The 13,165-nt window shown below is 43.4% G+C and overlaps 1 protein-coding gene across 1 annotated transcript in view; it reads left to right on the top strand.

Moving 5' to 3' along the window:
* LOC119461602 (dipeptidyl peptidase 3-like) overlaps positions 1-13,165 on the top strand; it is a 76,196-nt gene that overhangs the window by 7,722 nt on the left and 55,309 nt on the right. The window contains exon 5 of the mRNA XM_037722956.2: positions 4,244-4,349. Coding sequence (XP_037578884.1) covers positions 4,244-4,349 — 106 coding nt within the window. The remainder of the gene's footprint in view (positions 1-4,243; positions 4,350-13,165) is intronic.

Raw genomic sequence — 13,165 nt, 5'->3', positions numbered from 1 at the left:
TCTCCAGTTGCCTGACTCGTGAAGGAATGAGCCTTCTAGAAGCCGTTTCCTTCTTGGAAAATGGTAAGGGAATACGGAAGAAGCATCAAAAGATGACAGGATGAGCACTTTTCCTACTGTGAAAGTTATGCGTATTGTAGTTCAAGATGAGTATTATGGGACTGCTGCTAAATGAGACTTATTTTCATTAGGTACTTCACATTTGCATGCACGTCAATTTGCTCAGCTTCATCATCTGCCTAATTAAGTACATGCACTGGAGGACAGGCTGTTGCCAGAAATGTCCGATTTCTTTGTGTCAGTGAAATCTACAAATCAGCCAGTCTTTCTACTCCATCTAGTTCTTTGCCGCTCCCTGGTGCGCTCCTCTTCCTTTAGTACCCACTCTGTGACCCTCATAGATAACTGGTTATCTGTGTTATGTGTTACATTACCTGCCCAATTCACTCCTTAAGCTCAAATAAGAATATCATCTGCTTGAAGTTACTCTGTAATCCCTACCTGTGACCATTATGTTCCTACAATAATGACTACGAGGGTCTCAAGTATGGGAATGATGGCTAGTTCATGGATTTGTCTAAACTTTGTCTCTCTGACAGATGGCTGTGTGACTTTGCAAATATATGATTTCGGACCTTTATAAATATAAGTATTGCTTTGTAAATGCAACAATTTGCAATGGTTATGCATGTGTGCAGATACTTATTGCCTTCTGCATTTAGAAAAATATGATTGCTTCGAAATTTAGGCCAATAAAGGCAGACAATGCAAAAAAAAATACTTCTGTACTTGATGTAGGTGCGCACTGAAGAACCCCAGTTTATCTGGATTCCCTTGCTACAAGGTTCCTCGTAATCATAAAAAAATACAAAATAAAAGCCAGGAAAGCAAAAGTGTAGATTTTTAGAGGAAATATGCCGTATACAACCTGCAAAGGGCAGTAACAATGAGGGTATAACAAATGAAACAACACACTTTATGGATAGCTTGCACTGCCTCGTCTACGTGTTTTGCTTTGTTCTTTGTGATATGTTTTGCATTTCTCGTGAGTATACGCACTTCATTATCAGCTCACTTCATTACTGATGCATTTCTTCGAGGGATGTTCTGTAAACTATATTTTGTACTAGATGGCAGTCATGCACTGCATTTTATGCTAAGTCTAAGTACGTGTCATCGAAGGCAGTTAACGGAAAATGTTTTTTTTTCTTTGTTGCCACTTTTTTGCTCAGCCGTTGTTATGCTTATGGCACATTTGCATTCTTGCGATTTTCTGCTTCTGCTTGCTCACTTGTGCTAAAAACAGGCCATTGATTTTGCACTGCATTGATTGGCATTTTAAGTGCACAGCATTTCTGGGGGCCTACAACTCAGTGCTTTAATGTCCTCATCAGCATGTAGCCTTAATGGTGTAGAAAAATCAGACAGTTGACAAATGCCCATATGCTAGCTTGTGATAGGATTTGAACAGCAGATTGATGAATGATACACTTGCCACGCTTGGTTCTGTACAACTCATATAGAGTTTCCTACTAAAATTACCATAGCGAACTCTGGGGCTGGGAACATTCAGATACCATCGGAATTCGTGCATGGATTTGTCTGGTATTCGTGATTGTATCTTCAGATGTTCTTGTGGCATTATTTACTACGTTGTGTCTGCTTTTGTTGGCCTAATTGTCGTAGCAATCCTACAATTCTAAGCGCAAAAGGCAGTAAGACTCTGCGCACATGCTTAATCACTGCAAATTCTTGCATTTAGAAGGCAATATTTATCAAAATGATCAACGTGCAAAGTGTCAAAGCCGTTTGAAGCCAGAAGGATGAAGCTAAAGCCAATCCAAGTATAATAACCATAATTATCCAGCTGGCTGAAGGGCAACGCTTGTAGCTCCTTCGATAGACACTGGAACCAGAGTTCCCCCTCGTAATTTTTTTGTAGGAAACTCTTTGGTACAACCACAACACTGCAAGTTTTATAAACATGACCACATATTTATTTGTGTTGCCTTGTGTCGACAAACGCTCTTTGCATGACGTGCTGCCTCAACTTCTGGGAGTAGATGGCAGCGCTGTTCCTCAACTTGAGTAGTCTCGATGCTCTGGTTGTACTCCTCGACAATTTCTGCAATGAGGAGGCTCTTGAGAAATGCTTCTCTTTTCTAGTGCCTGAGAGCAGGGGGGCTTAAGGTGCCTGAATGTGGAAGTATAGCAGAAGTACATGCATTCAAAGGAATTGCCTCGAATCAATCAGTCAATATATTCCTTCTATTTTGTAAACAGACAGGGGAGCGGCAAATAAATTCTGCCATTCGGCAGCTTGACGATCCCGCTGCCCCCATTACAAGGGTTCACTGCAGCACAGACATAATCATATATCACATCAAAATAAACATAATTTACACATCGTTCAAGTAACAAGGTAGCAAATATAATCGCATAATGCCAAAAGTATCTCGCATTTACGTCAAGCGTAACTTCGTTGAAGCACAAGAAAACAAATCAAGATTAATAGTAGATTCATAATGATTGAGATTCATAATTGTTGCCAAACTGTGACAAGGGACGATGCTGTCATCAATTTCCGGAAGTCGATGCACCAGGTTGATCAGAGGAATTCACTGGAACATCTTGGTGGGCTAGTTGGTGCATATCTATTAGCATAATTACCTGCACGAAAAAAAAAAAAAATCACAACTGCACAAGGACACATTGGACACAAACTGCCAACTGAGTGTTACGTCTGCTTCACACCAGAATGCATTTGTCATCACACTTCATAGTGCGCTTGCGCAGACAGAAGGCTAAAGTTTGTTTTGCCATGGCTTCTGCAAGCCATGAGGCATTCTGGTTGGGGACTGCAGAAATGCTTCCCCTTCTCCATGAGATGGCTGTAAAGCTTTTGTTGCAGTTTTCTACGACATATGCATGCAAGCATGCTTTTTCCAGACTTGCATACTTAAAAAGCAAATACTGAGACAGGTTGAATGTTGCTGCAGGTATGCAACTCTGCTTAAGCATAACCACACGACGTATTTACAAGCTGTCCAGATTGATTTGACGTGGCACTTTTGTTTGCCCATTTTTGCCAGGTAGCAATAAAAGGCACCTGTTTCCCGCCGTATGTTGTGTTAATTATACCCCTCCCCCAAACCTGTCACCGCAAGGGGTCCCCCATCACTTACACCAGTCCACAAGGGGTCCCCGACACATCCGTGGCTGAGAACCACTGTCTTAGAGCTATAGAGCGGTGTCTAGGTGTCACTCACACATGCAGTTCTTTTCACTAATATGATAATCCTCCGTTAGTTCGCGTGCTTCTTTTCTTTTTCAGTTTCTTAGTATCTTGATAGTGGAGAATCACACCTCACACTTGCAGGAAGCAGCATAGTGGAAAGGAAAATTTGTATGAACATTGTTGTTTCCTATAATCAGCAGATATTCGTGCATACAGTTGTTCACACACTCTCCCATTTGCCATGTGTAGGCTTTGCCCCTTTGTTGTGTGATTTCATAAACCATTCCTGCAGAGCAACGTACTGTCAGTTTTTGATGCGAAGCAGACATTAAACTCAGTTGGTAGCTTGCACTTGTCCTACCAATGTGTCCTTGTGTGCTTGTGTTCGTTCTTTTTTTTTTTTTTTTGGTGTGCAGGTGATTATGCCAACAGATTATAGGAATGTTTAAGAATATGAAATATTGTCTCACTCAGATTGCTTTTTCATTTGCTGTCTTACACGTCCGCACAGAAAAAGTAGACATTGGAGGGACAGTGACTGGAAAGATTGAAGCACCACTGTTCAGTGCAAATACCCAAACATGATGCCTAACAATGAATCCTAGGCACCTCGAGTCTTCACATTTCCAACAAAGTAAAAATATATTTTACACAAGCTTACACTGAAACTTTGCTGACCTCATTATGATCACTGGTGAGGATCCCTTGTCCTTAATAAAGGATGCTTAAGCATGCCCATGTCCCTGAAATGAAAATTAAGGGACTGTCATGCAGCATCCATATAACAATATTCTTCAAAGGCCTATTACTAAAGTAAGGCCTATTTACCTGCGCTAATATATTTCAGGACATGTCCTTTCTTGTCCTTGTTCAGCGCACCTGAATCACAGGCAGTGAAGAGGCCCTACAAATGCTATGCACTTAAAAAGCCCTTGGGACATGCCAAAGGTATAGAACTCTCTTTGACCCGAGTCACTGTCTTCTTGTGTTCATTTGTCCTTTCAGCCTGCTGGTAGCGGCAGCACAAGGTTAGGTTTGAAGGTGAATGAACTTGAAAGCAATGGCGATGGTGATGATGGCCATGAGGAGAGTGAATACCGATGTCCGTATAGTATGTATACCAATACCCCTTTTTTTACCTCCTTTTCCTTATCTGTTTTCTATCCACAAACCCCTTTCCCTGCCTCTTTCTGTTTTAAGTGTTGTCCTCGACGCGAGGATGTTGCGATAGCTGCTCCAAAGATTTATGTGCACTTTGCTTTTTTTTTGTGCCACTGTGAGTCGTGCCTTCATATTCAGTATGGCCAAGTTAGTTGCTAATTGTACTTTGATAAGCTGGCGAAAACACCATTACTGGCAGGCAGTACACTAGCATGTGTGAATTAGCAAATAGTGTGAATTAGCACTCTTGTACTGGTAGCTTTAGAATGTTTCTTTCACAGACCACTTGCATGGCTTGCCTCGGTTACATGCTGAGCCATTGCTGATCATTCTAGTGTGCATTCGTGTGTGCAGACCAGTGCATGTCAGCCTTCCTATTTCATTTCATTTGCACCCCATCTTGCAGCAGGTGTGTAGAATGAAAAGACACTTGCACAAGTCAAGAAGTTCGTGCAGGGAGTGTTGGATTGCTTTTAGCTACAAGAGACTTTCAATTGTTGCCTTGACATGGATGACATGTCAAGGCAAGAAATGGTACGCTGTTCCCATCCCCTATCCCAGCCAGAGGCTGGAAATAAAGATTACTGCTTGCCTCACCATTCTATTCCAGGGGCGCTAGTCTCAGATTATCACTTTTGGGAACACTTTCACTTTCTCAAGATTAAACGTGACTATAGCGCCGGATGCATCGGTGACCACGAGCAACAGCATTCCTAGCCTTATGCTACGACAGCGCGTTTGGCACTGTGCCAAAAATGCTGTCGCGTCAGGCTCTGGTCAGGCGAAATCTCACTAAAGTGAAATTATTCCCAGAAGTGATTGTCCAAAAATACGTCTAGGTTTGCTGCATGCCATCTCGGTTTGCTACGACACTGCTGTTCAGTAGCTTTGAATAAAAACCGCTTAGAAGGCAATGTAGCTGGTGCCACACAGGCTCTCTAATAATCTGGATGCGAAATGTAAAACTTCCTAAAGGACTACATTGTCGGCACAGTTCCCGTACGAGAATGCCACCCATTTCGGCTATGGCTATGCGTGTGCTTCTGGCTCTTCCCAGTGATCAGTTAACTCTCCTCATATAGAATGCCAAGTAAACATAATTAATGACCGTGCGACACCTTTTGAACATTGTAACTAAACTTGCTTAGTCACTATACTTTTATGCACACCTGAGCCCAATATCATTCCTGTGCAAGTCACTTAAAACACCACAGTGTTGCTCGAAAGGCTGCTTGCCCTTTTCTTGAACTTCTTAAAAACTCCATCACTTTGCTCGTGTAACTATAAACATGGTGGCTGCCAGATAGATTTATTTAGGTGTCGTAACTAAGCAGTGCCTCTGGCAGCAGCAAAAGTGAAGAAATCTCATCACTGATGATGTCATCTAGTGGTAGAGAAGGATACTGCTCTTCTGATTGCATGGCCTACATGATAGTGTGACATGACAGGGGGCGGCACCACACAATGTAGAAGTCACGCCAATACAAAGCTCAGTGTTGTTATAGTGGCGGAGCATGGCAGACATTGTTCCGCATCGGCAAGTCACATTGTCAATTGCACAGGACTGGTAGAGTTCTTGTTAATTGTTTTATGATAGCTTCGCTGCAACAGTTAGAAGATGGCATTTGTGCAGGCTGTCATCTATGACATTATAAAATGTGACTTCACAAAGACATGTTGCTGTGTTGGTGCATCATAATAAATTGGCATAGGCTTCAGCTCAAAACAGACGATCACAGAAATAGACACACAAATGGGAACTATGCATAAACGAAAGTAATTTTGATTGCCAGCATGTAGCTCTTACAGGCAAATCTGAATATATATGCTGTATGCACACATGTTCTCTTGCTAATTTCCTTTCTGATGTCACCATTGCTTAGGATGCCAAAGAAAATACTTTTCATTAGACTACAGGAATAGAATGTAGGATTTGAGAAAAATATTACATGACATAAGAAATATATTTACCACATAAGTACACTGATAGGTGGTGATGGGTAAGTGGTGGGGATGGCAGAACAAAAGTTGCATTACGGCAGCTTCACGAGCCGCCCCCCCTCCACCCCCCCTTCCCCTCCATAGCATCATAGCATCAACATGGCAACATAGTCTATACAGCAAGAGAATGTTATCTTGGAACGGTGAAAAAGTGCCTTTCAGGTGACACAAATAACAAGTATGCTCACAAAGACATTTGCAGTAGCATTTTTAGATACATGACATAGGCCAGTTAGTTAGTTCGTTTGTATTTGTTGAGTTTTGAGGGAAGGCAGGAGGAGAGTGTTTGAAGGCCATGATTGATACATGGTTGCGGAACTGCCCAGTGTTAAGTGCATCCATTCAGGCAAGAAGCAGGATTCTAATGCAAGTTTGCAATGTGCAAACATGTTTTCATAACGGGCACTAAACTTCAGCAGGGTTACAACAGGATAAACATAATAGTTTTCAGCTGTAGTCTAAGAATGTGTAAAATGACTGATCTTGAGCGCACACTCAATTTCTTGTCCTGATTACAACATTCCGCTCACGACCATTTCTTTCAAATCTTGCAATTCCTTTTTGTTGTGAGTTTAGAGCAACCATCCAAAGATGGCATGAATGGCCAAGAATTGCTTGTTACTGAAAGCTCATGGCCATCTTCCTGCTCACCTCGTTAACTCTGTAAATGACATGCACAGGGTTAAAAATTTGTCAAAAATTTGCCATACATTTTGAACTTGGGAAATGTCGAAGAGTATTCTGTCACAGTGGCGTCTAAGATATATGTTTGAGATACTGCTCATGTAGGAGTTATACTGCCTTCTAAGCATGTTTCCTTTTGCTGTGTCATTCAGAATCTGTTTAGATTTATTATTATTGTTTTAATATAATGAGATGCTGAAATTCCAAATGGAAGTCCACTGAGCAGTTTGGTAGCATTCCATGTCAGCTGCAGATCAGCTGAAGCTTGGAGACTCGCCTCTTGCAAATTATGCCAGCTTTTGACAACCTAGCAGTAATGTACTATTAGGGCAAGGGGGGGGGGGGCTTTTTTTTATCCCAAGTACAGATGTGCTTTCTATTTTGTACTTTCTGCGGGATATTTACAGAAGAAATCCGATTGCAGTGCGAAATAGTGCAGAAATTAGCTAGATAAAGAATAACAAACAAGTAGTGCAAAATGAACATTGCTAAGAAACGAATGAACTCCTTCAAGACTATGTTCCTCATAACCTTGCCTTTGCAATGGTAACGAGCTTTTGCTTGACCTGCAGGTATGGTTTGCAGCCAGCAACTATTAAATGGAGTAATTATTTGGTTGCTGAAGCTGCGTTATTGTAAAAAAATATCACAGCATCCTCTTGAAATGTGGGAGTCCTATTAAGATAGCTAGTGTCGATATATTGAAAGCTGCAACAACATTTCACCTTCCTGGAATTCTCTTTCCCATCCTTTTGCATCTGTCCCATTGAAATTAACAGTTTTCGCAAATTTGCAAGTGGAACTTTCTATATTAATTTAGCCTTACGCACCCGAGTCTTGGCCAATCCCCCATAATGAGTACGAGCGATGAGTTCAGAGGAAGGCAACAGCATGTGGAGCTGTGGGTGCTTGACACGGAAGCACTAGCAAGTGGTGTGTTTTCTGGTGATTTCACGTACAGCAAAACCTTTCCCGTATCTATTGCCACCAAAGACCACACATATATGATGATCATGTGAGCTAGATCTCAAGTGCAAATTATGGGACTTCAGCTCTTAGTGTCGGTTTATGCGTATTAAGTACATGAGACTAGGAAAGATGACTAAAGATGTTTTGTGTGACTTGAGATATTATTGACAAGACTGCAAGAAACATTGTAGTGGCATTATATACTACAGTGCTTCGGTCTGTTCGATTCGCCTGCACCACCTGAACCAGTTCACTAGGTGCTACGCCCTACTATTCGTTTCAGTGGTGCACCAATGGCGCCCCCTGAACCACGCCGTTCATTTCAAAAGGTGCAGGAAAGGTGCAGGGCTGATTCACGATTTTTCTGCACCCTTTCTGTTGTCGGTGTTGACTTCGTGCAGGCGTACAGGTACGAAGCTGCAGCGCAGCAGACGACGTAGCACACTGGCGCAGTGCTGTGGAAACCCTACTTACGCGCATCTGATGTGTCTATGGAAGTGTGGGGTGTATTTACGCCTCAGAGGCCAATCATGCCTGCAGTTCGAGGCTGTTAAACTTGTGCACTCAGTGCACATTAGTCGGCCAAAAGGTAATGCCTGCACTGGGTCTGTAGCTTGGCATTTGTTTCGAGTGTCGCGTTGTGCCTGCACCACAGAAATCAAGCTGCACAATGTCCGAACTTTTCGTGAACCGCCGTGAACTGGTTCAAAGGGGTGCAGATCAATCTAAAGGACCTAATGGCTAATGAACGCTGTAATAAAATGTAATATTTTTCTTTTTTGGAGAGGATTAACTTTTCGCAGCTACAAGTACACTTTTATAAATGGGAAAAATAGGGAACCGCTGTTATACCATTGTCACAGGTCCACTTTCGATCACGGTCGCGCCCAATCCAGATTGAAATTCTCGACTACGATTGGCTCCTTTCCTCAGCTTGTGGTAAGGACCCAATCGCAACCAGGAAATTCGATCCAGATCGAGCTCAATCATGATCAAAAGTGCCCCGTGCGGCACCCATATTTGATTGATATTTGATTGATTTTGCTATAATGAGCTTATAATGTATACTGCATTATTACACAGTTGCATCACCTCAGCAGTCGCAGTTATTTGTTTGGGCCACACACACAGTGTAAAAGGTATATATATATATATATATACGAATTACAACAAATGATTGAGGACCTTAATCGAGAAAGTGTAAGAATTGGGTTGAAGATGAATATGCAGAAGACAAAGATAATGTTCAATACCCTGGCAAGGGAACAAGAATTCAGGATTGCCACTCAGCCTCTAGAGTCTGTAAAGGAGTACATTTATCTAGGTCAATTACTCACAGGGGACCCTGATCATGAGAAAAATTTACAGAAGAATAAAATTGGGTTGGAGTGCATACGGCAGGCATTGCCAAATCTTGAGTGGGAGCTTACCACTGTCATTGAAAAGAAAAGTGTACAATCATTGCATTCTACCGGTGCTAACATATGGGGCAGAAACTTGGCGGTTAACAAAGAAGCTCGAGAACAAGTTAAGGACCGCACAAAGAACGATGGAACGAAAAATCTTAGGAGTAACGCTAAGAGACAGGAAGAGAGCGGTGTGGATCAGAGAACAAATGGGGATAGCCGATGTTCTAGTTGACATTAAGTGGAAGAAATGGAGCTGGGCAGGCCATGTAATGCGTAGGATGGATAACCGGTGGACCATTAGGGTTACAGAATGGATACCAAGAGAAGGAAAGCGCAGTCGAGGACGGCAGAAAACCAGGTGGGATGATGAAGTTAGGAAATTCGCAGGCGCAAGTTGGAATACGCTAGCGCAAGACAGGGGTAATTGGAGATCGCAGGGAGAAGCCTTCGTCCTGCAGTGGACATAAATATAGGCTGATGATATATATATATATATATATATATATATATATATATATATATATATATATATATACTACCCTTCTTTTTGCTCTACATTGAGCCATTTCCATATCAGCACATGTTCAATAATGTAAATTCTCTGCTGGAGGATGGCTGTGAAACATGAAAGGTAGGGAATAAATATATACATATGCTGATAGTCACTGTGTTTATGTAAAGCCCCTATATTTATAAATATAGGGGCTTTATGTTTATGTGCCCTGCTGCACCCTGCTAACCTGTTAATATGTGAGCATAGTATGTTGTAGAAAAAGTGCAAGAGCTAAATTACCCTTTGTTGTTATGTTAATATAGGCTTCTCTAGTAAGATGGAAGCATATGTGTGTTAGTGAACAGTTCGTGTCAGGTCCAATTTTTTCCAGTGTGTACAACACTCAGGCTCAAGTTGCAGCTTGTACATCTCGCCACAGTAGCTCATAGCTCTCAGTTTTGGCATGTAAAAACCCAAAATTTTATTTTAATTTAGTGTATCTTATACAGAAGCTTCAAGAACGATGTTAAATCATAAAATGTGACGTGGTTGGCTCATTTTAGCCCAGCATTTAGATTAGGTTGAAATCACACGGTCTCAGTCGCTTCCTAATTGTTTGCAAAATTTTATGGCAACTAGATTTTCCAAAGGACGTGAATGCAAGTTGATATAATACAGTAAAACCCCGCTGTTACGTTCCCGGGTGCTGCGTTTTCTCGGCTGTTACGTCGTTTTAGGCCGGTCCCGGCATAGCTCCATAAAACCCAATCCATTGGCTGTTGCGTCGCAACTGTGGGACCGTTCCCGCATCATACGTTCCGAACTGCCACCCAGCGCCGGCCCGAACGACCATTTTGACTTTTCATGTCACTTGGCTTGGTGGCTTGACGATGGGATTGGCCGCCCGAAGGGCCGGGGCAACACCTATGACGTATTTTCGGTTTCCACCAGCAAAAACATGGCCTTTGAGATCCGTATGTGCTATCTAAAGATGGTGTCTATGACGCATTGTGGCCCTAAAATTGGTTTTCGCCCATAGACGTTCCGTATAAATTCCAAGGGCGATAACGCCGTTGCCGGGCGCCGTATGCTTTATGTACGAGTGAAATCTTGTGAGGGGAGCCGACGACCGCGGCTATAAATCTCGCGCGCGCGCGCGCTAGAAAAGCCGGGAGAAAGCGCGCCTTCCGTTGCGCTCGAGGCATCGGCGAGGGAGGGGGATGGGGGAGAGATAGCGGGCGGCGTTGTTAGCGTTGTACTCTCGCATACAACTGCGTACTGCGCGGGCCGTATCTTCAAAGCGATCTCCGTTGGGGGCAGAGTCTAGGCAGTATAAGTACAGCGTACTAGAATAGTGTAGGTGCGTCGGCGGCTTGTAGCTTTGTGTATGCTGTGTGTTCTCGGCGTTCACTTTGCCTTGAAGCGACAGACAACAGCACAAAGGTAACTTCGCTCGCTGCTGCAGCGGCGGTTCCTCACGCCAGCGTTTGACAGCGCGTGTCCGCGCTCATTGAGTGTGATGTGTCCATGTGTGCCTGTTGGCGCTGACACCATGCTTGTTAATATAGTTAATAAGCGACTGTTTACAAGTTTATACGGACGATAAAACTATACTATCCTTACTTTGTATAGCTGTCTACTAATTTGCTATCGCCATCGATGCTTCGGCTTTCGGGCGAAACTACGACTTCTTTTCACACGTAAGAATTAAAATAATATTGTGTGCATTTCAACACTATTCTCATTTCACAATTTTTCCTGTTTCTCGGCTCTTGCGTTTCCCGGCTCTTACGTTTTTGTTTTACGGTCCCGTGAAAAACGTATCAGCGGGGTTCTACTTATGGACACTCCAGGTGCATTTTCGCCGTCGCCGTGATGTTCCGTATAAAGTCCAAGTGCGGTAACATCGTCACCGCGTGCCGTATGCTGTATGTGCGAGGGTCAGCAGATGATGGTGGCTCAATTTTGCGCGCGCAAGGGAGGAAAGCGGGGAGGTAGCACGCCGTCTTCCATAGCGCGCAAAGCACGGGGGAGGGGGGGCGTTCGGCTTTGCTGACCACTGCGTATGGCGCGGCCGCGCGTTCCCTATCTTGAAAGCGATTTGCGTTGAGGGACAGAGTGCGCCGACTGCTGATAGTGTTGTGTGCACTGTGTTCTCGCCGCTTAGTTCGCCTTGAAGCGAGAGGCAGCATGAAGGTCGCTTCGTCCATTGTTTTGTCTGCAGCGGTGCCCAGCGCGCACCATATGTCGTCGGTTGCTGTGCCTTCGCAGTCACCCGTTTTTTCTCAAGAGACGCATGTCGTGTATAACTGCAGAGAGAAAGCACTGATTTAAGTATCTGAAAAGTGCACGAATTATTTTGACGTTACCTCTCCTCCCTCTTTCGTGCAGCCTCAGTTGCCTTTTCGTTGTACCGGAATGAAGACGACACATAATCAATGTGCTGATGATCCTTGCTGGGTGAACCTGTGCGTATTTAACTGATTGTTAAAAAGGGGGTATTTGTGCAAGAACGTTAGTAGACGAAGTTATTCGCCATAACAGTTGCCTGTGACAAAATGATCTTCACATGTTCTGGCTCCTACGTTCGGTACCCACAGCTCGCCGTTCACGGTCACTCGTTTGACGGCAACTGTCCATTTACGTTTGTGCGCTTCATTCCATGGAAAACGAAACTTTTTTTTTTTTTTTTGCTTTCACGCAAGACTTCGCGCACCCTTATGCCGAGCAGCCAACCATAATCACATTGCTGAAGCGTGTTTTCTCTGCGAACAGCGGGAAATCGCACGACAAGGCCGAACGAAGCAACAGAAGCGCTAACCCTCGAACCGGAAGTCGCTAGCTGACAACATCAACGTTTATAGAACCTGAAAGAAGTTCTATAAACGTTGGACGACATCGTCGTTTTGCTATCCACCTATTCGCTCGCTGCCTGCTGCACTTGCTGACTCGAGCGGTTTGACACCGAGTGTGCGCTGTCATCGAGGGAGATGTGTTCATGTTTGCTTCTGCGCGCGTGATACTATATGCTTGTTAATTTAGTGAGTATGCCTATATATATTACAAGTTCATACGACCGATAAAACTACTATCCTTACTTTGTATAGCTGTCCATGCACTACGTAATTTGCTATCGCAGTCGGGCGAAACTGCGACTTTTATTGCCATAGCAATTATATGGACACTCCAAGCGCATTTTTGCCGTCGCCG

Source organism: Dermacentor silvarum, chromosome 8 (assembly GCF_013339745.2).
Source record: "Dermacentor silvarum isolate Dsil-2018 chromosome 8, BIME_Dsil_1.4, whole genome shotgun sequence".
In the NCBI taxonomy this organism is placed as follows: domain Eukaryota; kingdom Metazoa; phylum Arthropoda; class Arachnida; order Ixodida; family Ixodidae; genus Dermacentor; species Dermacentor silvarum.
The sequence above is the reverse complement of the archived record's forward strand: the minus strand, read 5'-3'. Positions and strand labels throughout refer to the sequence as shown.